Here is a 25,617-nt window from a genome sequence, read left to right as displayed (position 1 = left end):
ACTTTGAAGTTGGCTTTGTTTGAGTGTGGAACCATTTGGTCATTAAACAGTTCATGGGTTTTTGGTTGGGTTTTTTTCATATATAATATTGCAGCTATAAACTAGCTTTTTCTTCCCTCTTTTGTTTTATGTGACATCTGGATTGTTCAGGGAGTGTTATTGCACTCTAAAATGGGGATAGCTACTTTTCTGAGCAGTGGAGGTTTTATGGATCCAGTAGAGTAATGATCACATAGAAAAAAGATAATACAGCTGGTTATCACCTTTCACATCTATTAACATAAGATCTTTAATTGATTTGGGGGGATATTTTGTCTGAACACTTGCAATTAGCAGCTCTTAATTGCTAAAACACTTTGTAAGAAATCTGGCTTGATGGGTAGATTGGTAAAAGGAACAGGAGGAGCAGATATCGCTGTGTTCTGTGGGAAGCATATCTGTGCGTGTGTTGCTTTCTTCAAGCCGCAGATTAAAGAATAGGGCTGGAGGAGACTCTGAGTTCCTGTCTCTGAGGCAGGATTGGTCTACCTGTATCATGATCTGCCTTTATCAGATGTTTTATTGAATACAGTTTTAACAACTTAAGATAATGGAGACAGCCTGTGCTCTTGCACTTCTCTTCGCAAACCCCATTATTTGTCTTGTAAAAGCTCTACGTTTAGAGGTTGCCTTTTGTCAATATTTTTCTCTCTTTTGCCATCTTTAGGTAAAAGCGTCTTGACAACCACGTGGGAAGGTGGATTATATTTTAAACAATGAGTGTGCGTCTCTAGACATGATTTGTGGTTCGGTCCAGCTGGAGCTGTCTGAATGAAGCTATGGGCTGTGCCTCCGCCAAGCATGTTTCTACTGTTCAAAACGAAGAGGAAACTCAGAAAGGGAAAAACTATCAGAACGGAGATGTGTTTGGTGGTAAGTGTTGCAGGATTTCATCTTTCTCCCAGCATCATGAATGTTCTGAAAGGTATATTTGGGAGCCTTAACCTTTCATGAAATATGGAGGAAAATGCATGTTGAAATAAATTACGATGATAGTGCATTTGGCCCCTCCAAGGGACAGTACCATGACACCTGAAATAGAGGATGGGGTGAAATCCTTAGTGGAAAATTAACATTCTAAGTGATGTACAGTACTGCACTGTCTTTAACTCCATGAATCCTGGAATAGTTCAAAGACAACGAGTTGCACAACCCCCTCATATTTATATATGTGTCTCTGCTATGTATTTGTCATTGGGTACCAAAATAGTTGACTCATTTCCTAAGAATAAAAATCTGTTCAGTAAGAAAAATAATTTCTCAACACTGTTGTCCTGTAAAGCAATAAAACATTAGTTCTGAAATCCTATAGCAAACCGGGTACAATGAAACTAGAAATAACGTTCTGTGAGGGATTCATTGGTACTGGGAAGCTCTGAACGTGGGATGAAAACATCTGTTTTACTGTGTGGGAAGACTGGTCTATGATCCAGGTATTCTTACAGACACTTGTGCATCAGGAAAGTTGTATAAGATCAAATGTGTAGTCAGCTTCATGATTTTCCCCCTCTGCCAGGTTCTGTTAGTATATACTAAGTGGTTTTTAGATAATGATCTAAACAATAATTCAAATTTTTAAATGTTAGGAATTATCTGGAAGACTGTTCAGAAATTAGATTTCTAGATCTGCCCAGATATCTATCTGAAAGTTAAGTCAGCTGTGAATAAGCTAACTTGGTACTGTTATCCTTAAAATAGGTGCATTGCTACTGAGTACGCCAAACTTCTCTGGTGGTTTTTATAGCAATTGTTTGTGTAGAAGTGGGAATGATGCATCTAGTGGCAAAAAATATCTCCCTTCAATTTCAAAAGCAATGATATTTCACTTTTTCAACCTTTCTGGGTGCTAGCTTGCTCCCAACAGTGGATCCTAAAGTAAGAATACCTAGAAGCATACTCTGAAGAGAAAGTAGTTGTTCAGCAAACTCCAGGCCTAAATGATGGGTTATTTTTCTCTATGTGCTCCTTCACTAACCTGAGAGATGCTGGTTTTGGAATTGTGAGTTCAGTGTATTGCTTTTATTTAAAACAGGCTTTAAGTGCTGTCATGAACAAAGAGCTCTATTAGTTTCTCAAAGGAATTTGAGTTCATATTTTAGCTGACCTTTAGTGAGGGAGCAATTTTTGGCAATATGTGTGTCTCAGCATTGTTTTTTTTTGTTTTTGTTTTTTTTTTTTTGTTTTTGTTTAACTGCATGTTGTGGGCCAAAGATCATAACTTTAATGACAGGAAACCTAAAGTAACTTCTGGAGGCAGAGGATCAGGAAGACCAAAGGAATTTTAAAGGGCTCCCACTTTATAGACATGGACTGCTGTCAGTGGTATCATTTAGCTATGGAATCCATTTGAGGGCTGTTAATCATTCCCTATTTTACAGAAATGTACCAATATCAGGAATACTACCTGCTGTTAACCATTTTCTGGCACATAGTTTAGGTATGCAGTTTGTCATTGCTAAAGATCCAGTTCAATGACTGATCCTTTATTAGCAAAGAGTTGGAGTCTGTGACTTAAAACGATTTGTTGAATGGTAACCAGAATGAGCACAAAACCCACGTTTTTCTCTTGCTGCTGAGGGGCGGCCTCCAGATCAGGAATTGGATGTATGAGAAAGGTGAGGTGGAGTGTACCTGGCTTTACTGCTGTCCTTTTGGGACTTATAAATGATCAACAGGAAGCCACAAGCTTCACATGTCCAGTGAACACAATTTTTCAATATAAGAGAGGCAAGAAAAATACACCTTAACATCATATTTATTGTCCTTCTTAACCATCTTCTGGACTTGCCAAATGCCTGGAGCTCTTTCATAGGAGACTGAATGCTATTCCTCTCCTCTTTCTTCCATGTTGGAAATCATAGTGGCAATTGCATTGTTTGTTACGAGTTAGATCTGAAAGCTCAGAGTATTCTGCCCACTTAATTTTCTATTAAACTTTCATGTTGTTAGTCCCAAATTAATTCCATGTAACATATTCGCAGAGTTATTCCTTAAGTCATCAAGGAGGAAGTCAGTGCCGTATCAGAGGGCTGTCGTCATCAACTCCCTGGCAGGAGAGAGCGTATTTATGCTAGATTTGAACAGACTATCTCAGCTAGGATGACAAATCTTAGCAGAATAAGTTTCCAGAGATAGAGGAGGATCTGCAGAGTCAACAAAGGTTAAAAAGCACTGCAGCACTTCCATCATGTGTTCCCCATCCTGTTCCAGGCGCCCAGAGCTGCTAAATGTTTCCTTGCTTGTTGCTGGGAGGGTATAGAAGTGTCTCATCCAGACAGTGGCCAAGAGCAAAGTATCTCTGCAGCCTGTAGGGATCAAAAATTAACTGCAGAATGACTAGGCAGAGCAAGACCAAGGTGAGTGGCAGGGAAATCGGGTGGTTCATGAGGAGCAAGAAGGTAATGGAAAGGGAATTAGAGGCAATCGGTAAGAGGTTTTGGGGAAGGAGACAGCAAGGTAAAGAAACAGAGATGATGAGTGGGGTTGGAAGGTGGCTGATGTAGTGATAGTACTGATAACATCCTGAGAATATTAGTATCCATAAATGATGATGTTTGTAGATGATGAACACTTGCAGTGTTCACATCTGGGGACTAATCTGACATAAAGCACCTGTGCAGAACTAGCAGGTATAAGCTTCGTAGTTGTAGTAGCCCAGATTGCCTCAGATGTTTCACAAGTGCAGAAAATCCTGAAAGACTTGGAACAGCAATGACAGAATTAAAGGAAAATACCTCAGTGCTGGTGCTGCCTTCCCTGGGCAGCTGGTGTGATCTGAAAGACGTGGCTTACAGTATGTTGCCCCTTGCTGTTTGCCTAACACCTGAGATGAAAACAGTACTCTTCTTTCTTCCTGGAACATCATCCCCAGACAAGTTGCAGGCAGAAAGAGTCAACAGAAAGGATTGTACTTTCCATCTTGCTTTTACATTAAATAGGTCATTTTGGTGAGGGGAGGTATGAAAATACTTTATTTGGTTCTAGCCAGTTTTGCTCTTACTTTTGCCTTAGGCTGCTGGGGGCTTTTGCCACTAGGGGATTTTTGTTGTGTGTGGCTGAAGGCATTAGCCACATAGCTGAAAACCTTTCACTTTCCCACATTTCACTTTCCCTTTTTCCACAAATAAGTGCAGTTGTTCATGTGATTTTTGGTGAATTCCATCTTCTCTGGTGCTCGAGAGCTTTCCTGTCTCTCTCCACTGCTGTAGTTGCAGCTCTACAGGTAGCAAGCGGATTTACTGAGGAATGAACTAGATGGTCATCATTACCATTGCGCTTGTCTTCCAGCTGGGCAATAAGAACTGCCAGTGCCAGCCTACAGTGATACAGAGCCAGTGGCTACTCTGTACCATCTCTGCTGTCAAGGTTGAATAATGATGGAAGTTTCAGAGGGCAGAGAAGGGGATTAGTCATAGCCTGGGGTTATGAGGTTCCCTCTTGTAACTGATGGAAAAGAGGTGTAACTATAATGAGAGTGCTAGGGGTGAGCAGACAAGACCTGTCTGGTTGTAGTTAAACATGGATTCTTCCTGTGAAAGAGGTCTGCAGTTCATGTAGTACAACAATCCTTAGTTGTCTGAACTGAAGAAGACATCAAGGTGGTCTCAGAACTGCGTAAATGGTGGTGTCTCCAAGCTTCTCATTTGCGGTAAGCTCATGGTACAGGACTTCATGAGTAAAGGAGGTGTGGAAAGTAATTGCTGTGCAGCTCCTTGCTTTCTGTGGCTTGGATAACAATTCTCTGTTCACGTTGCAGAAGTTGCCAGAACAGCATCATTACTGCATCTCCAACTTTGACTTCCTTTGCTATGAACACACTTCTAGTCCTTCAGCACTTTTTCCTCTTCCTTTCAGGGGAGAAGCAGGCAAAGAAGCCATGCAGGAGTTACAAGCACCAACAGGGCTGCAGCTTTGCCCTCTGCATTTTTGTTGTCACTCAGCTTGCATGCCACGAGCCTTACACTTGTTTTGCAGCCCTCCCTCCAAGCCCTCAGAAGGTGGCCTGTCTAGAAGACCACTTAACATTTCCAAAGCTTTCTTCAGGGGTTGTGATGTTTGTCTTAGGGTTTATCCACTCTTCTTTAGAACAAAAGGAGATAATTTCCAGGTATACTGTGTTTGGATTTTTTTTTTTCTAATCAGCTCAACTATAGATGTCACTTTGAATCCAGAGACTATTTTCTGAACTGCTCAGAGTGGTGCAGTTCTGCTTCTGTTCTTCCTCAAAGCCTCTAAATGCTTTTTCCTTCTTGCTTGGTGGTGGTTGGTTGAAGCCAAGTCTATTGACTGTTTGAGAGATCACCACTTCTGTGAGGATTTTTTTTTTTTTTTACTTTTAAAAGTCACTGCAGGCTAAGATTGTGCTCCAGTGCATTATTTTCTCCTCATGTTTTAACCTTTTTTTTCAACTGAGCAGACACATTGAACCAGGTGTTCAATGTAAATTCCAAACTCTAGTGTTTAAAACTGAGAAACCCACTGTGAAACCCATGAACTCTATAGGAACAAATTCTGGTTAACTGAGAACAAAACATAAAAATTTCCATCTTATCCCAAACTGTAGAAGGCATGCTGCATTTTGCTGTAATATATATTTAAATAATTGAGTTAGCAGGCCTATCAAAGGAGATGTTCTAGAGAAGATTGAATATAATATGATTATTATATCTTGTTGGTCTCTAATGACTTTAAAATCCCTCTAATAAGGATAGTAATAATAAATCTTCATTTATTCATCATTCCACTTCAAAGCTGATTTCCATGGCAATACATAAGAACTATAATAATGTAAATACCAGTGAAAAACAAAATGGCATGATAGAGCCTTGAGCATTGTTGATTTCAGCATATGTTTTAATAATATGATGTCTCTTGTAGATTTTATTTGTGCCTTTTAAAAAATCATGGGATGTTTATTTGGGGAGGAGGTTATTTTTTGTGTAAGAAAATAACTGGTAATGTGATTTGGGGGGGAGAACCTGATTTTAGAATCTGTTTTTTAATCCAAGAGGCTAATCCAGACATCTGTATGGAGCTCTTAAGTGCTTTGCAAAAGTGAGAGTAAACATGGCAGGTAAGAATCTTCTGGCAAATTGGGAATATCCATGCTGCAATTGCTGCATAGGATTTCTGTTATTAACAGCAGCCCCGATTGCTAAAGCAGTCTAAATAAAGTTGAATGCAAAGCACAATAGTTTATAAACTGACTTATCTCAGAGCAGCTGGGAGAATGCTAGAAAAGGAAATCTTTAGCATTGAGGTATCATAATGAGATTGAAAAACTGATTGATGCACATAGTATCCGACGGCTTCAGAACCTCTAGTGTAATCATATTCACAACTTCCCTGGTTTGTATTACAGACCCACCCTTGTTTTAGAGATGGACAGCATGGAGAAGATGTGTGAGGGGCCTGATGTCAGACCACTTGCAGACATGCATGCCCTTATCTCTTCTCTGCTCTTCCTCACTTGTTTTTTTCAATGCTTTTCTCCTGTGTTGATACTTCTTCCCAAATCTTTTGAAAATGCCATAGTTCAAAAGCCAAGCAAGAAAGTTAGAGTATTTAACTATGGCAAGTACTGACTTGTCCTGTATGGTGGCATTTGGTCGGCAGTGTCAGGAAAGCAACAATCCAATTCACAGAGAGGACTCCCTTCTCTCGCCAAATCAAGGAGTTCAGCTTAGCTACCTGAAACAAATACTGCTCTGTAGCTGCCATACCTGGACTGGGAGGAGGTGGCTTTATTTGGCTTCCTGTTCACCAATACCACCATTTAAAACCCAAAATCTTTATCAACTCGTCATGAGTTTTCTTATGTTGGTGTTTTCTTTCTTCCTGTATGTTTTATGGGTTTGTCTCCCTTCTGCTAACCCCTGCCTTGTGACAGTCAACTGTTTCTTACCCACATGGATAAGACAGGGCAGACATGAGGAATCTCAGTCTGCTGCCCAAGACAGCAGAGCTCTGACTTATTTTGATGTATGCCGTGTGCATTTGAAGTAAGTGCCAAAAGATGCTGAAATATTTGAAACTTTTACAACATGTCCACTGGATACAGGAAGAGAATAGGAAGGGGAATTTGAGACTATGACTTAGCTTTCCTAAATATGCAGCATCTCCAAAAATGTTGTGCTCAAACCTTTGTAGGGATTAGTTTGTTTTGAAGGCTCTTTTGTTGATTAACAGGCCTAGAATTATTATCTTATTCAAAACTTCAGGCTCAGGTTGTTGCACAGGACACTTTAAAATATCTGTGAGCCCAACAGACTGTTCAGACGTCCTTGTTTAATATGAGATCAACTTCCTAAACCTGCCTTTCTCCACTTAGTTCCTGTGCACAAAATTCTGCAGGTTGTCTTCTGGCCATTTGAAGTTCTGAAGTTGGGAAGTTTTTAGATAAAATTTGAAGGGGGGAAAAATATATTAGAAGTATTTTCAGTGAATAACACCTTCCTGTTAGCTCTCACTTTCCCTGAATTGGCAAATAAAAATGCTAAAATTGAGAGCAAGAAATTATTTCTTCTGAAAGACAGCATGGCCATTACTGAGCTGAAACTCTCTGGAAAGCCATAGCTTAAGGAATATAACTTCTGTCACATTGACCGTGAATGCGTACCATGATCAGAAGGTCTTGCTGCACTAGGCTTCACACAAACACACAGCTCACTTTGCCTGGCAGCTTTTATTGTATTGAGTCTGTTGGTCAGCTGGTTAGCACTCAAATATTAATTTCTCCAGCTCATTTGGCTGTCCTGACATGCTTCTGCAATGTCAGACCTTACTCATTTTAGGGACAGTAGTGATTATGCATAAGGGGACCAGCACCATGCAGTGTGCTAATACCATACTGGATATTTTGAGACAATAACCTTTTTAAAGACATTTTCCAACATGAACAAATATCTCTGGTACAACCACAGGCACTCCTTCCATGCAGTGCTTAATCTGAACTCCATGGAAGTGAGTGGCATGTAGCCACCTGCTCTCTGAAAACCCGGTCTCAGGGATGCAAAACTTTAAATATCACAGTGAGTTTCAAAGGAGGAGATTGTCATTGCTTAAATTCAAATTCCGGCTGAATTCCTGAAAGGGTAGCTTTCATGTTGTTCATGATTTCAGCAGCTCATGTTATAAAGTAGATCTTGCTTCAATGCTTGAAAGCTAAAGAAAAGCAGATGAGTGCATTGCAGCACAGGGCTGAAGTGCATGAGCATCTTCCAGGATTATACTGGACTGTGTTTTTCCTCACACTTTTATTTCAGTTGAAATGATATTTTTTTTTAGTTTAACAACATCCTTATTTTTATCCACTCTGTTCCAACACAATTTGGTAATAGCCTGCTTCTTATCTAAGTAAACATGGGTCAATCCTAAACATACGTTTCAGGAAGCGAGAGAGAAGAATAGAACCAAAAACCACTTTGGCGCTATGTTCATGTGGGAAATGTAATAAAAATGCATTTATTATCTAGGTTTATGACATACTTGCGTAACTGTGAGAACACCCTTGGTGCGTCAATAATTTACTATTTTATTCCCATGAGGAAGCAACAGGGTTTTAAAAAAAAATCAAAACAAAACTGAACCCCACCCTCAGGTTTTGTCTAGTCATGTATTTGTGATCAATGTATACAAAGAAAGTGTTTTCCACATGAATTAAAACTCTTTATTTTCAACTTTTGTGAATAGAATTGGCTCATCTTATAGCTCTCTTGGAAAAGGTACTGCTTTTGCAGTATAAGGAAGAAACTGTTCTGGGCTGTGGGTTTGCTCAGAGAGTAGTAGCAAAACAAGCTCTTCATCCATCTCCAGCAAGTAAATATGTAGAGATATATAAATAATATAAAAAGAGCCTTTTGTAGAAAGTGAAATGGGCCAGTACCTCTCCTGGAGCAGGAGCAGGGTTGCCTAATGAGGGGGGGTGAGCTGGGAGCTGAGGGTGCCCCCAGCACCTGCAGTGCCCTCACTGTTGGAGCACAGTCCTACAGGGCCTGAACATGGGCCAGAGCTGGGTGCTGGTGACAGGGTCCGTCAGCAGTCCCAGGCACAGCAATGAACCATGTCCAGGGTCCATCCAGGGAGTGCAGTGAGGAGCATCAGGAGACGAGGCTGGAGTCAGGGGTGGGGACAAGCTAGAGCTTGCCTGAGGGCTTTGTTCAGGAGACAAGATACCTTCGATGTGGGGTTGAGGTCCCTCCAAGAGATGGGACCAGAGGCAGGACTGCAGACAGGCAGACCTGCTCTGGCAAGGACTGAAGGCCCAAGCCTCTGCTGAAACAGAGCTCCTGGATCCATGGGCAGAATGTGCAAGTGGGGGTTTTGTGAGGCTGGTCATGGCCTCTCAGTGCACTCAGGGCCCCGACAGCATCTGTCCATTAATTGTAAGTTCTATGTAATGACTGTGATTGAACTAGCTCTCTCTTCTCCTACTCCTCCCCCTTTTGTTTTTACTTGCAAGTGGAGAAATGCTGGTGTGGTGGTTCTTAGGGATGAGATCCAAGTCAATGGAAAGGTTCCTGTAGGCTCCAAGAAGATACCTTGCCCCTTTTAACAAGATTGGTTTTCAGCATCTAGTTTCACTGATCCAGCAGTGAAGAGAACTAGTTCAGAAGTGACGACAGAGTACCTCTTTGCATACTTGGGTGTTGGAAAATTGCTTAGTTGTAAGTCTTTTCCATGAAGTCAAGCAACAGTGGTTGAAGACATTCCTTGGTCAGGTATAGTAATCCCTGTGCAACCCATCGCTAGTGGTAGCAGTGGGGTTCCCCTTCAGGGAGAGTTAAAAAGCTTGTCCCCACCCTGCAGTGCTGTGTACATTATGATGAATAACATCTGTTTTGATAGCATTCTGGAGTCTATCAGGACTGGGCATGACTGAGCTAGCAATTGTCTGAACGTGGATAAAGGCATGTCATACTTCCCTGTTGCTATCTTCGTACCTCACACAGCAGTTGCCACCTCTTTCATACCATTGACCTTACAGCTACACAAGCTTTTTGTTTGTTTTAAGTCAAAGTACAAAGAAAGGAGAAGAAAACACTGACCCTCGGAAGCTGATCACATCCACCACCAGTGAGCAAACCTGTGCTAGGGAGCAGATTGACCCAGCAGATGCACAGAAACAAATCACTTGTTTTTACATGCTAGAGGAGTGTTCTCAGTCACTGGCAGAGTGAGGTTTTGCATTGCTATGCCCTTAGCCGCATTGCAAGGCTGCTTTGAGGGCACACGGCATTTATATCAATTGACCACTGATTTAGCAGATAAAACCTTCCCGTTCTTAGTCATGACTTCTCCTGGCAGGAAGCAAAAAACGAGCAATAACAAAAAATGGTGCATATTCGGAGTTCTGTCTCCTATTATTTCAGTTCTTTCCTTTGGAAAAAAAAATCAGAAAGATCCTAAATGAGATTACTTTCTCAAATGATAGGAGATCTTTGCCATATAAATGTTGCTGATGTTTTCCTACCTGTAAGCGGAGAACAACTGACTAAATTTAACAAAACAGGTTCTTATTTTTTGTTGCCGCTTTTTGAGATTATTGTGTCAGATGACTGAGCAGATATAGTAGTGTATGACCCTTAGCTTAAAAAATAATCCCTGTAGTTTAAACCATGTTTGCTATCTAGCCAGAAGATGCAAAGTATCTTTCTTCTTTGCAGCCCTTTAACGTTAGTATCTGGTTTGACATCAAACATTTAACTTAAGCATTCAACTTAGCTTTGGAATGGCTGAAAATGTGTGCGGGTCATTTTGCAATAGGAAAACTGAATAAAGAGGGGGTGACTCCTACTTTATTTTTTGTGAAACCATAGTTTTGTAAATTTTTCTCTTGCGTAGGAATGAATTTAAAATTGCTTGACGCCTAAAAAAGAGCTGGACTTAGAGCAGGTATCCATAAATTAACTAGATAGCCTTCAGACTCTATGGTTATCTTCTTCTGGCAGTTAACCGTCTTGCAATGTTTACAACCCTTTGTCATGGTATTAGATGAGGGAATTATTCTGCAATGTCATTCTACTTAGTGTAAATGCACTGCATTTATACAGACTTTCCCTGGTACGGCCACTGTTCATTAGCTGCTTTGCAGCAACGCCTGGGTTTCCAGCCTGGTGTCTTCTGGGTTTGGCATGATACGAACGTAATCAGACTCGGCACCTTTAGTGGGGATTTATAGTGTAAAGAGAAAAGGTGAACCAAGGTGGAGAAACAGTTGTTATCCCTATTGTGGGGGGAGAAATTAATCGTAGGCAGGTCGTAACTTCCCTGCTTCTTAGTGTAATGTAAGCTTTCGCTTTTGCAATCTGCCTGTTGGTGTCAGAGCACCCAAAGGAAATGTACCAGAGGATGGGGGGCCTCTGAGGGCACCCCTGAGTCTCTGCAAGCAGCTGGTATGCAGAGTTTAAGTTAGTTTTAGTCTTGGGCATGACCCTTCCCACAAGCTTCTTAGCTCGATGAAGAGTATAGTCAAAGCTGAATACAAATAAAGTGTATGGGGTACATGCATTTCACAATTGCATTAGTGTACTATAAATAGGGGCATACATCCGCCTTTGGTATCTGCTAGAAAGAAGCCAGGATGTATTTTCTGGCAGCCTTGGTGCTGAAGGAAATCCGTTTATTTTATGGTACAGACAAACTTATTTTTTTTACTTAATCTTTTAAAGACAGAATCCTTGGCATTCATTGCCTACGTGTAGGCAAATGAGGAAAAATCGTTGTAAAAATGCCACATACTTTCAATTACTGCAGTGTTCCTTTTGTCATTTTCCAAGTGTTGTATCACTTAGCCACAAAGTTTAAAAAAAAAAAAGAAAAAGAACAAAACCCAAAGACTGAAATTTGGCCAGGAAAATTTCAGTCTGGGGGATAGTTCTCCAATTCCCCAGGTAAGCCTTGTGAAGCTGCATGGATGCGTATTCATTTCAGCAACACAAGGCTGTAATTTTGTAATAGGAATGCTGGTAGAAATACCTATTAAATACAAGGAAAAGATCCCTGACCAGTAAGTATTTGTGTACCCTCACGTACACAGCCAAAGATGCCTTTACAAGTTAGTTGCTATGAAACTTTGATTTCTAAAAAGCTGCCAGAATGCTTCATTGTCCTATGTGCTCAGACTACAGCGAAACATCCATTTGCTAACGTAGGAGGCACTTTTCCATTAGGTACTTCTCCAAAACACTGAAACATTGTGGGTATTTTAAATAAACCCTATAACCCAGCGGTCACGTATTATCCTGGTCTGAAGCCCAAGACTGATGGCATTCTGTCTTGAGCTTGCACCAAAAATATGGGAAAAAATTGGAAAATTTTGAAATGTTAAGATTGCTGCGTCATGGGCTTGTAAAAAGCAAAGCCTGGCTTTTGCTGAGTGGATGTAATCACGCCCTGCCATGTGCCTTTTCCTCTTATCTGTATGAGGGGGAGCTCTGGCAAAAAGGATCAGGTTTAGGGTGCTCGTAAATTATATATTTCCTTTCTGCTCTTGTAACAGGAGCACTGCAAGGGGCTGTTCAGGCGACAGAGGCATGGAGCACTTCATGTTCTGTGATACTGGGAAATAGCATGAAGTTGCCTTTGTTTCAGGATTTATAGTTTCAGGAATGATCTTGGTCTATTCAAAGGGAAAAAAGGGGATGTAGGTGTTTTTCATGGAAGTCTCCAAAATTCTATTAATGGCTGTATGTATTAAAATTACATATATTTTATCTCTTTATTTTGTTGTCAATTATATATCGAATTTCTAACTGTAGGAACCGGGTGCATCTTGAGATCTTTTTAGGCTGAAAGTGCTCATCTAATATAAGTACTCTAAGCACACTTTTTTTTTTAAAAGCTATTATTAAAAACTGCCTTTTCTCACACATTGATATTTTGCTTTCTTTTAAAAAGTGTTGCCCAGAGGGAAGGGGAAAAGGCATGGAAAATCACTAGCTTTTTAAAATTTCTTTTTCTTTTCTTTTCCACCCAGTCATCTTTGTACTTCCAGCATATCCTAAATGTGCGTGTTCATGTATTATTTGCACAGAGCGGCTTCGATGTCGTTGCAAGACAGCAGGCAGCAAACAGGGACGAGTACTTCTAGCCTTATAAACAGGCTATGTTCGTGATGACAGTAGGGACAAGAGAGGAGATCGTTAACAGTATGGGGCAGCATGGAAGAGCACCAACTACGTGCTGCAGAGAATTGGGAGTTAATTTCTGGCTTGGCATATGTGGTAAGAAGGAGATGTTAAACCAGACATCTCCTGTGACTGGACGGGGCTGTGAGCCAGGGAGTCCCTCGCTGCCCGGTGTCACTCCAGTTACAGGAATTTCTTAGGGTGTTCCCATCGTTACCATTGATTGCTTGAATGATACGCCTCTGTTGGCGCCATGTGCGTGGTAGGTATTTGCTTTGGGGGCTTTAGATAAAGCTTTTGCAACATGGATGTTGGTTGGGGAAGTAGCCGTCTTTTGAAGCTAACAAATTAACTCTGAACAATATAACCAGAGTAAAATATTAATCTTTCTGATAGGTTAATTTTGTAGCTCTTCGGATGGCCTGTAAGTAAAGTAATGTAATTAACTTTCGTATCTTTTGCATCTGGAAATGTGTGCTGTATTTTATAAATTAAGTCTTCATTAGTCTCCTCCTCCCTTCTTGGTTTACAGAAATACTAGCAATGAGGAGACATTTGTGCTCATCAGGAATCTCCAGTATGTTGCTAGTCCTGGATAATTATTCTATCGCTTTCATTATGCAATTAATAAAAATGAAATAGTTGTTGATTTACAAATATTCTTTGAGGTACATGACCAGTGAAAATTGGATAGACTAATATTAATGGAAGAAAGCTACTATGCCAGAAAGGACGTGAAAAGTCATACGTTGCAAGGTAACAATCTCATTTAATAGTTGACTGATTGAGAATGGCATTACTTGTTAAGTAAAGAGGAATCAGGTTTTTTATTGATAAGAATACTGAAGACACCTCATCATGTATTTGCAATATAATAAAAAATAAATATAATAACATATATAAAAAACAATATATATAAATATATAATTTTTAAAATGTGCCGAAAGACAAGCTGGCAGGGCTGGACAGAGAGCTTTGGCTGGAACTCAGGACAAAAAGGAGAGTTTGATGTTTGGAAGAAGGGGCAGGCAATTGAGGAGGACTACAGGGATGTTGTGAGGTTATGCAGGGAGAAAATTAGAAGGGCCAAAGCCCAACTAGAACTTAATCTGGCTACTGATGTAAAAGACAATAAAAAATGTTTCTATAAATACGTTCGCAACAAAAGGAGGTCTAAGGAGAATCTCCATCCTTCATTGGTTGCGAGGGGAAACATAGTGACAAAGGATGAGGAAAAGGCGCCTTCTTTGACCCCATCTTTAATAGTAAGACCAGTTGTTCTTGGTGTACCCAGCCCCCTGAGCTGGAAGACAGGGATAGGGAGCAGAATGAAGCCCCCGTAATCCAAGGGGAAGTGATTAGCGACCTGCTGCACCACTTGGACACACCCAAGTCTGTGGGGCTGGATGGGATCTGCCCAAGGGTACTGAGGGAGCTGGTGGAAGTGCTTACCAAGCCACTTTCAATCCTTTATCAGCAGTCCTGGCTAACCGGCAAGGTCCCAGTTGACTGCAGGTTAGCAAATGTGACGCCCAAATGTGATGCCCAAATGTGACGGCCCAACAAGAAGGGCCGGAAGGAGGATCTGGGGAACTACAGGCCTGTCAGTCTGACCTGGGTGCTGGGGAAGGTTATGGAGCAGATCATCTTGAGTGCCATCATATGGCACGTACAGGACAACCAGGTGATCAGGCCCAGCCAGCATGGGTTTAGAAAAGGCAGGTTCTGCTTGACTAACCTGATCTCCTTCTGTGACAAGATGACCTGCTGAGTGGGTGAGGGAACGGCTGTGGATATTGTCTACCTAGACTTTAGTAATGGCTTTAATACAGTTTCCCACAGCATTCTCCTGGAGAAACTGGCTGCTCATGGCTCGGACAGGTGTACGCTTTGCTGAGTGAAAAACTGGATGGATGGCCAGGCCCAAGGAGTTGTGGTGAATGGAGTTAAATCCAGTTGGTGGCCAGTCACAAGTGGTGTTCCCCAGGGCTCAGTATTGGGGCCAGTTCTGTTTAATATCTTTATCAATGGTCTGGATGAGGGGATCGAGTGCACCCTCAGTAAGTCTGCAGATGACACCAAGTTGGGTGGGACTTTGATCTGCTTGAGGGTAGAAAGGCTCTACAGAGGGATCTCTGTTTAGTGGTGGACTTGGTAGTGTTAGGTTAGTGGTTGGACTGGATGATCTTAAAGGTCTTTTCCAACCTAAACAATTCTATGATTCTATCTGGACAGGCTGGGTTGATGGGCTGAGGCCAGTTGTGTGAGGTTCAACATGGCTAAGTGCTGGGTCCTGCACTTGGGTTATAACCACCCCATGCAATGCTATAGGCTTGGGGAAGAGTGGCTGGAAAGCTGCCCGGCAGAAAAGGGCCTGGGTGTGCTGGTTGACAGCCAGCTGAATATGAGCCAGCAGTGTGCCCAGGTGGCCAAGAAGGCCAACAGCATCCTGGCTTGTATCAGAAATAGTGCAGCCAGCTGGACTAGGGAAGTGTTTGTCCCCCTGTACTCAGCACTGGTGAGGCTGCACCTTGAATACTGTGTTCAGTTTTGGGCCCCTCAGTACAAGAAGGACATTGAGTTGCTGGAGCGTGTCCAGAGAAGGGCAACAAAGCTGATGAAGGGTCTGGAGCACAGGTCTTATGAGGAGTGGCTGAGGGAACTGGGATTGTTTAGCCTGGAGAAAAGGAGGCTTGAGGGGAGACCCTTATCGCCCTCTACAACTACCTGAAAGGAGATTGTAGCGAGGTGGGTGTCAGATCTTTTCTCACAAGTAACAAGCGATAGAACAAGAGGAAATGGCCTCAGATTGTGCCAGGGGAGGTTTCGACTGGATACTAGGAAAAATTTCTTCACAGAAGGGATTGTCAAGCACTGGAATAGGCTGCCCAGGGAAGTTGTTGAGTTGCTGTCCTTGGAGGTATTTAGAAGATGTGTAGATGTGGCGCTTAGGGACATGGTTTAGTGGTGGACTTGGCAGTGCTAGTTTAACAGTTGAACTTGATAATCTTAAAGGTCTTTTCCAACCTAAACAGTTCCATGATTCTCATAATAGGAAATGTGTAACTTTGTGGGTGTGGAGTGGTAATGACTCTCTTTTCCAGGGAACTCTTGGGGCAGCTCAGTTCAGGAGAGGTTTTTGGTGTCTAAAGCAATTGGTCAATACATTAGTGGGGCTGTAAGGAGCAGGACCTCCATTGTTGTACAAGGGATGCTCACAGTAATTAGGGTTTTCTTCTGGAATCTGAATAGGACCTGACAGGTTCTGTGCTAAAAGGATAAATGTTTTTCAATGGAGTATGTAGATGGATGCTGGCTGGGGGAGAGTCAGCAGAGACTGGGAGTTTTGTTAATGATGCTGAAAAACCTGAAAAGAATTAAATAGTAAGTGCTCGGTGGGTTTTATTTCCTTTCTAAGGGAGAATTCTAAAAAAGGAGCAGTGAAATGGAGTTGAAGTACCCTTTCCGACCTGGCCGCAGTGTGCTATCTAGATTGGCCAAGGTGATGACTTTTGGATTGGTATCAAGATCGTTTCCAGGGTGTGGCCTGGAGAGGGAAGAGGATGGCACCCGCCTCTCCTCCGTGGCTGAGGAGGTCTTTACCACTGTCTACAAGCTTGCTAGGTTTTTGCCACCTAGTTGGATCGTAGAACTTTTAGCCCTTGTGTTGCAGTTTATGTTTGCTCCCCAGCTGTTCCTGTTCTCTTGTCTCTCCCTTCCACAACAGAGGTCTATGGCTGTGAAGCCAGTTCTTCAAGCTTTGCTTTTGCAGTTTCTGAGTGGCACAGAATGTTTTCTTCAGGGCAGGGTCACACAATTTTGTTTAAAAATAAGTTTGTGGTGTTTAAAAGTAGTAAGTTATTAGAAATGCTGAACTTAGGGCTCCTTCAAGATGCTTCAAGGGCTGTGCGGGGCCAGCCCTGTGCTGCTCCCCTGTTGTGGTATGGGGATGCTGGGGCAGGACCGTGCAACCTTGATCCAAAAACCTAGCTGGTGGTTTCATACGAACAGCAATGTTTTCAAGGCGCAGACCCTTTGTTTTCCTCCTGTCTGTTCCTTTAATTAATCTCTCTGCTGCTTGTTTCCTCTCCTGCTTTCATTTCTCAATTTGATCTTTTTAGTGGGCTAGATAATTGCATTTACTGAGTATCCTTCCTGCCGAGCACTGTAGCTGTAATCTCCTCCACCTGAGAAATGGTTTCCTTTGAACAACCTGGTGTCTGGCTCAGTTACGTGTTAATTAAATGCAAAAAAAAAAAAAAAAAAAAGCACGTGTATATGTATATATGTGAGCTATATAGTTTCAGCAAGCAAAAATCTAGGTAGCTGAAAGACAGTTATCAGTGCACACCACCGGAACTGGTTTTTGGCTTCTTAATTACAGAAGAGTGCATGAAAGTCTTTAATTATACAATCATGTGGCTGTTTTTTCAATACCATCTTATATATGGAGTTTCCTCAGATCTTAAATACAAATGGGAGTTTGAAATATCTGGAAATTGTGTAATTAAAGATGGTACCATGCAAGCGAGGTGGAAATTGTGTGTTTAGCAGTAACTGGATTTTAGGATATTGAGGTTGTATTTTTAAGAGTCTTTCTGAGGTAACAAAATGGCCTCTGAGGTTGTGGTACATTTCCCCATGCTTGAACCAGCCGCTGGCAGCATGTCCCTGGCCAGAGGGATTTGTTGGCAGAGTTGGCCAGAGGGTCTCTGACCTTCTTGTCAGGGCCCTGTGATGCAGCAGAGCAGCAGCAGAGCGTTGCCTTCCTTCACAGGTTCCGGGGGGGGTTTAAGATTTCTGATCCTCCCCCTACCACATGCACGCACATCCATGAGCCCCCTTATCCCCAAGAATTGTTTTTCAAGTGGGTTTGGGTACTCACCGTCTTCAACTTGTTCATGCATCTTCTGACACTTCTCTTTGTGTGAACAGAATTAACACCAAGAAGCACAGAGGAAGTCTGAGCTAGAGCAGGAAAAGCTTTAGGTTTTACCCTGACTGGTGAACTGTCCTCCCCCCTCAGTCTGTAGACCCAGGGGTGGATGACCTGCGTGCAAGGAAGCCAGTTGTGCAAACCATGGTGAGTTGTCATTTTTTTTTCCATGTGGTGTTGACAGAGAGGTTGCATATGAAGCAGAAATCTTTATGGAAAAATTACTTCTCACAAAACAGCTCTGTTGTTTGCACACCAATATATATGTATTTTTTCCCCTGCCAAAGTACTCCTCTGACCTACCTGCCACAGAGGTAGACCTAGCAGATAACACTGTAGTGGGCCTGTGCCCCTGGTGCAAGGTTAGTTAACACGATCCTTTATGCATAATGTGGTAGAAAATTATACATACAACTATAGTTTTCACAGTACTTAGACTGTGTGACAGTCCAAATGTAGAGTAGCCTTGCGAACTTCTTGGCCAAGAAGAAACCGCGTAGTAGAAGAAACCAAGTAATGACTTCCTTGATTCAGCTACTCGAGTCCTACACACAGTGGTGTGTCTCTGCAAGTCATGTACCAAACTAAAAAATTAAACCTACAGAAACAAGGGAACTAAATTATGGCTTTGTCATCATCTGCCACTATATCAGATCACAGGGAAAAGAAATCAGAAAAACCCAAGGTACATAAACTAAGGCATGTGACGAGCAGTGGCATCGCAGGTGTTGGAACAGCACCTTCTCCCTCAGGCAGAAGTCAGGCTGGACCCGTGTGAGAGGACAAAGGTACCCAAAGGATTGAGAGCTGCAAGCGGTTTGCAGAACTGGAAATGCCTGACAGCATTAGTGAAGGATGGGTTAGTATGGCAATGTGAGTTTTTGTGCTTCTACAGCAACAAAGATCAAGATGACGTCCATTGAAGTTAATGGAGCTGCGCTCCTGTCAAACCTGTCGGTCCCAGAGGAACGCTGTTGAAAGCTGTCATGATTTGGGCCTGATAAAGGAGAAGGGAATTTGCTAAAGTTTTCCAGTTTAGTTTCAAGTACGCATCACCCTTGAGGGAGTTAATATTTCATAAAGTACGGTGTGTGACGTGGGTCTGTAGTAGGAACCACTCGACACCTTAGAAAAGAGCTACCCCTATCTTGCCTAGCTTTAGGGCAAGTGTCCTTCCAATACTGCAGAAGTCCTCCATGTAGGGTCTGGTTTTTGTTATACTGAATACAGTATATATACGATCTCTTTTTTTCCCCAAAAAAACCCAACCCTAGCAGCCACATCTGCCTTGTGCAGAAGCAGTAGGTAGCATTCCTAGTTAACACTCATTAGGATTGTGTAGGAAGAAGAAAAACTATTTGAGGGTGGTCTTTCCAGATGTGCTGCGATCTGTGTAGTACATTCAGATTTTTAAACAGCTTTTCTGTCAGATGATTTATATTTTCTTGGCAGAATTGGTGTGTTGTGTACATGTTTTGTGTTTAATATCTGGTGGTGTCCGCTGCCTCAGCTTCCAGCAGTGGCTGTATTTTAGATTGGATTAAGGTACAGGTAACTTCATTTGGGAAATCTGAATGAGCATTTTCAGGTAGTCCTTTGAGAAAAATTATTTGGCTTATTTCCTAAGTTATTTCTTCTATGTAGTTCATGTTAGTAAAAGCAACATGATCACTAGGATCTAGAATTGCTGGGGAGTTGATAGCTCTGAGGATTGATGACAGAGGAAGATGATGGGCTCACCCAGTGCTGGTTTATCTCCAATGAAATTTCACTCTCAACCCACATCGAGGTGGATCGGAAATCCACCCCCAAAGCTGCGAATCTCAGCAATTAAGTCAGAATCAAAATAACCATGTAGAATCAAAACAACCATGTAGATGCTGCTTTCTTAGAGTGCTTGAAGCTGGAGCCAAGAAGGTAACTGAGATATCCTCCATTACCTAGTAATTAGTTTGAGAAACATTGGTTTACAGGATTTTTGCTACTTTTTTTTAATCTTTGACATAGCTTTTGCTGGTATCCAGGCAGTTGGTACCTGCATACAGTAACAGAGCTGGAATACTCTGAATAGCTCATCTCATCCTTCCTGTACTCCAAAACAGGATGGACTTTAACCTGTGGCAGTAGTTGAAACTGATGACTCTCTAAAGATCTCTGATGATGGAAACTGCAACCACCCAAGCAATCTAATTCTAGTACTTGACTGTCCTTGCAGTTAATGATTTTTCCTGATGTCTAGCCTGGCTCTTTCTAGAGTTAAGCCCACCATTGCTCATCCTACCAGTGTAGCTGTGGAGCTCAGAGTATTCCTCCTTTGCCATGGCAAGAAGTTTGGCATGCTTTTTGTTTATCATTTAAGTGGCTCACCTGCTATTATATGTTTCAGTTAAATTGCATCAAAATCTCATATGATTTTTAACAAATATTTTTAGAGAGCACAATTCAGTCCTTTATCTAAATATAGCTTTTAGCTTTCAAGTCTTTGAGAGAGGAGAGCATGTGACTCTCTGATCTGTGGCATTCCTCGTGATCACAGCAGTAGGAGTATTTTCTGCACCTGGCAGAACTAAGTATGATACAGAGAAATTTGTTAGACAAAAAGTTCATATTTTACAGAATAGACATCTGTTTTATTACAGATGAAGGATAAATCTTGGCATGTCTTTCAACAGAAAGGCAAGAGATACTAAAGAAAAATATGAAGCACAGGAAAATGGAGATGTGGTTAGAAACTTTCTTCTTGGTGGTGTGACTAAAGTACCACTTATCTCCTGTCTGATACTTGATATGTCACTAAAAATAGAGAAGAGAGGCTCACCCATTGTCCCTGTTGATGACAGCAGAGCCAAATCTGTTTGTCCTTAGATGTCTGAAATGGGAATGCAATGTAAATCAGCGTTTTTTTTTTTAAAGACTTGATGTTTAACAAAAGATTTCTCCAAGAGTCACAATGAGTCCAGATATATTTGATGGAGTTATGCTTTTTTGTGGTGGTTTTTTTTTTAACTGAGTGAGAAATAGTGTCATTACTGATGTTACTGTGGTAATAGCACTTATAGTGATATCTGGAAGTGCTGAAGAAATTCTTCTCATAGGAATAGCCACAGTTTTATTCCCCCCCCCCCCCCCCCCCCGCCCTCTAGTAATTGTTTCAATATTATGAGTTGATAAGATCATTTATCACTGAAATCATTATTAATGAGTGCTGTTTTTCTTTGTCACATTGCCATGGCAACTGGGTGACATGTTTGAGTAGAATTATCTGTTTCCAGATGGAGATCTTCATTCATAAGATTTGCCTACTGAGAATTTTTGCAGCGTGTTCAACTTAAAAATTCTTCCTCCCTTGCCATTCCAAAGAGTTTTGTGCTAGAAGTGTTACTGCTTTCTGGTTTATATGCTGTGATGGATTTTGTGGTGGGTGTTATGCTCAACAATATTCCTGTCTTTTATTTGTGGTTCATTTATGTTGTTTTTCTTTCGATTCAGTTGGGCTGGGTTTCTTCAACTCTGTATTTGCTGTGGCAGTCCTGTAAACCCATTCCTCCCCCATTTGAGTTGTGGGATGTCTTCTCTTTTTATATAATATACCACACAGTGGAAGACAGTACTTGATTTTTACTTTCATACATGAAAGGAGCATAAAGATGTATTTTTCTTTATATATGATATACCACACTCTTGAGTGACAGAGTCCTAAAATTTTTGTCGTATTCACTACCTCGATTTTTACGTTTGCACAGGAAAGAAGCATAAAGATGTTTCACTTTTGTTCATTTTTGATGTAAAAATGCATTTAGGAAGAAGAAAAAAGGTATTACTCTTGAGCAAGACAGAGCAAGGTAAATATGCATAGAACTTTGTATGATTTCCTTTATCCTGAATTTCTTACAGTTTTAAAGGTCTTGTTGACAGTCAGACTTGTTGAGATCGAGTAGGACCTAATTAGCATTTCAGGATTTCTCTGGGTTCATTTCTGATTGCTCAGACCAAAATATCTCCAAATAGTGTATTTACTTTAGAAGAAATCAAAAGGTAAAAATAAAAAGGTGAATTTAGCATCCTTTATTTTTTCAATTCCAGGTGCACTCTTACCTTATCAAGCAAAACTTGGTTAGCAGTTTTTGCAAATACCTGCAGGTGTTACCTTAAGGGAAAGCATCAAAGACCTATTCCTCCAACCAGTCTTTAACCTAATTTTCATATCCACTTAAAGCCCTTAATGACTGTACACCCCATGACGCACTTCAAGGTTAGTCTGTTGCTTAAACATCCATTCTTTTGCATTTGCAGTATTTTCATCCTGACAGTAACTTTAGAACAAGAACAATCTCATGAATAGCCCAGAATTTCTGGTTTCTGAACACCTCGTGTGTGTATATATGTATATCTCTCTCTTATCTTTAGAAGATAACATTTATCTTCACCTAGTCAAAAAAGTCTGTATGTAGTTGTGTCCTCCCAATAATAACATAATATAGTGCAAGACCTGTCTTATCCAAATACTTACTTGAATATAATTGCTATATTTAGTATATTTGAAATAATGAATGTTGTCTTATCTGTGAAGAGCAAGGTTTACGTGTCAGACTCATTTGTTCTCTGTTATACCAACTAGCAATGTCCTCCCTAGCCAAGCTGCTCACTACCACCTTCTGTTTTGCACCCTTTGGTTGCCTTTTTGGTTGATTGCTTATTGCAGTCAACAGCCTTGGCTGGGAACGTGCTAAATATTGACTGGTCCCATTGCTTTCAGGAATTCTTCCACATTTCTCATGTCAGGTCTCTACTTGAGCAGGTTTGTGAGGGGCCTTTAAAAATGAAGAGATTTTACATCTTAGCCTGATTCAAGGAAAAAAACCGGGAGTTCAGCATGAATGTGAAGGGTAAAGTTTGTGTCATTGAGTACTGTAAATGCCAGAGGGAGACCTGCAAGCAAAATCTAGTGTTTCTCCTCGGATAGCAGGAAGGTTGCAGGTATAAATATCGACATTTTAGCTGTGATTCAGGTAGTTACTTGCATTTAAGCAGCCTAGATCAATGGCTATTGAAATTAGTAAGAGGTGGAGTTTTTCTTCAGTGCATTAGCTAGTTCAGAAAGTGGATGTTTCCAGGTATCCCTCATCGTACCTTGGAATCTGTAGGGCTTGTAGTCAGCTGGATACTCCTTTTTCTTTCCGTGGCAGTATAACTACTTTGTTGTTTTTTTCCCCCTCCTCTTTCAAAGTGGAATCATATCTATTTATACCTACCTCCAGCAAGTGACTACTCAGTATGAGCTAATGTTGCCACTATATTGTATTTGTACTCCCTATTTTAAGGAAAATATTTTGCCTGTGATAGGAAATTATGAGAGCTTATGAGTAATAATATTGCTTCAAACTTAACATTGCTGATCCATTCCCTTCGTCTCTGTGTGTATCTGATAAAACAGTTGTTTATGGCTCAGTCCTCTCTTCTGCTCCCATTAACTGAAATTAGATTGATCGTTTGCTTTCCACAGGCCAGCGCTGTGTTTGCCTCTTTGATATTGGTGCACCACTTGCTCAAAACACGTGGGTTTGATGGAATTGGTAGCTGCTTGGCACTCCTGTCTTAATCATTTATTTAGGCACTGAAGCCTGAGTGTTGGCATTTCAGCCTGCTTCTTCCCTGATGTGCCTCATTCCCAAGAGGTAGTCTCTTGGCCTTTAAGGCAGGTCATCAGCATTAGAGTGTGTCAAATCTACATTGCTTTTTGAGATACAAATAGAGATTTCTCATGCCCAAACACATACCATATAATAGAGCCATGACATTAATGCTAATTTTGTAAGACGCTTTCTATTAAAAGAGTAATTCTACTAACATCTACAGAAGCAGGTGTTTTCTACTTTGACATCCTGAATTTCTTTTATCTGTATTCTCCTAAGGAGAAGGTGGATTTCTCTGAAGTAAGATTTGCTAGTTGGCATGGTGTATTCAACTTGTCCTGAAAATGTAATGAAAAGTGACTGTTTTATTTTTGGAAACTTTCTTGCTGCTGCATGTCTCAGGCATGAATTGTCCAGGCATCTGCACTCCTGCAGTTGGTAGGACAGAGGGAAGAGTAATGCCAACTGTGCAGTGCTGCACAGATAATTGAATACTTACTGTATTCACAAGTAAAGTATTGGGGGAAAGCACGTTTACTTAAGCCTGTTGTAAATACCTGTGGAAATTACACAAGAAATCTGTGCAAAGTTCTTTGCTGCCATTTCAGGGCTACTTGATGTATCTGGCAAGCGATGCAGCATTTGAAGGATCTGTATCCATGTTCAACGTGAATTTAAAATTACGTTTTTGAAAACTTATTTTGGTAATGATCTCTAAAAAGATTCGTGTGGAGCTGTAGCTGGAAAGGAAGCATAGCCTAGAAATTCGCATAACCACAAAGAGTGGGAAAAGACTGCCCAGGCAGCTCAAGTATTCTTTAAATGTCCCGTGTCCATGTCATGCTCCTTACCATCGCCTGGCAAGACTCTGTCCACAGGTTTTCTAACATTTATTCTTTTTATGAATCCTACATGATTCAGGGAGATCTCTGCTGAAGTTAATAGCAGGAGGAGGTCTAAAGAAAACATTGGATTGATACTTGTTGAAGATGGTCACCTGATTAATAGGGATGAAGAAAAAGCAAAGGCATTCCATGCTTTTCTTGCCTCAGTCTTTAATAATACTGATAGACCTTGAGCTGCCTGGTCCCCTGAGTTGATCACTGTCCCTCACAGCATCCTTCTGGCCAAGTTGTCCAACTGCGGGATGAGCAGGTACATGGTTCACCGGGTGAAGGACTGGCTGAAGGGCAGAGCTCAAAGGGTTGTAGTGAATGGGGGTGCTACATCTGGCTGGTGACGGGTCACCAGCGGTGTTCCTCGGGGCTCAGTCCTAGGGCCCGTTCTCTTCAATATTTTTATCAACAATCTGGATGCAGAAGTTGAATGCACTGTTAGCAAGTTTGCTGATGATACCAAACTGCGAGGTACTGTTGACTCTTCTGAGGGCCTTGCAGAGGGATCTAGGTAGATTGGAGCATTGGGCTATGATTAACGGGATGAAATTTAACAAGTCAAAAGGCCGGATTCTGCACCTAGAGTGGAGTAACGCCAGGCACAAGTACAAACTGGGAGAGGAGTGGCTAGAGAGCAGCCTTGCAGCAAGGGATCTGGGTGTGCTGGTTGGCAGCAGGCTCAATAGGAGCCAGCAGTGTGTCCTGGCAGCCAAGAGGGCAAACCGCATCCTGGGGTGCATCAAACACAGTGCAACCAGCCGGTCAAGAGAGGTGATTATCCTGCTGTATTCAGCGTTGGTGTGACCTCACCTTGAGTACTGTGTGCAGTTCTGGGCCCCCACCATTTCAGAAGGATGTGAAGGTCCTTGAATGCATCCAGAGGAGGGCAGCAAAGCTGGTGACAGGGCTGGAAGGCACGTCCTGTGAGGAGCAGCTAAGGACTTTGGGCTTGTCTAGTTTGGAGAAAAGGGGGCTGAGGGGTGACC

At 41.6% G+C, this 25,617-nt stretch overlaps 1 protein-coding gene across 1 annotated transcript in view; it reads left to right on the top strand.

Annotated features, from left to right (window-relative positions):
• The first annotated feature begins 791 nt into the window (after positions 1 to 791).
• C5H1orf21 (chromosome 5 C1orf21 homolog) overlaps positions 792 to 25,617 on the top strand; it is an 85,307-nt gene continuing 60,481 nt past the window's right edge. Inside the window, exon 1 of the mRNA XM_075711198.1 lies at positions 792 to 912. Coding sequence (XP_075567313.1) covers positions 819 to 912 — 94 coding nt within the window. The 5' untranslated portion in view covers positions 792 to 818. The remainder of the gene's footprint in view (positions 913 to 25,617) is intronic.

Source organism: Pelecanus crispus, chromosome 5 (assembly GCF_030463565.1).
Source record: "Pelecanus crispus isolate bPelCri1 chromosome 5, bPelCri1.pri, whole genome shotgun sequence".
Lineage (NCBI taxonomy): Eukaryota > Metazoa > Chordata > Aves > Pelecaniformes > Pelecanidae > Pelecanus > Pelecanus crispus.
This window is presented reverse-complemented; position numbering and strand designations above follow the sequence as displayed.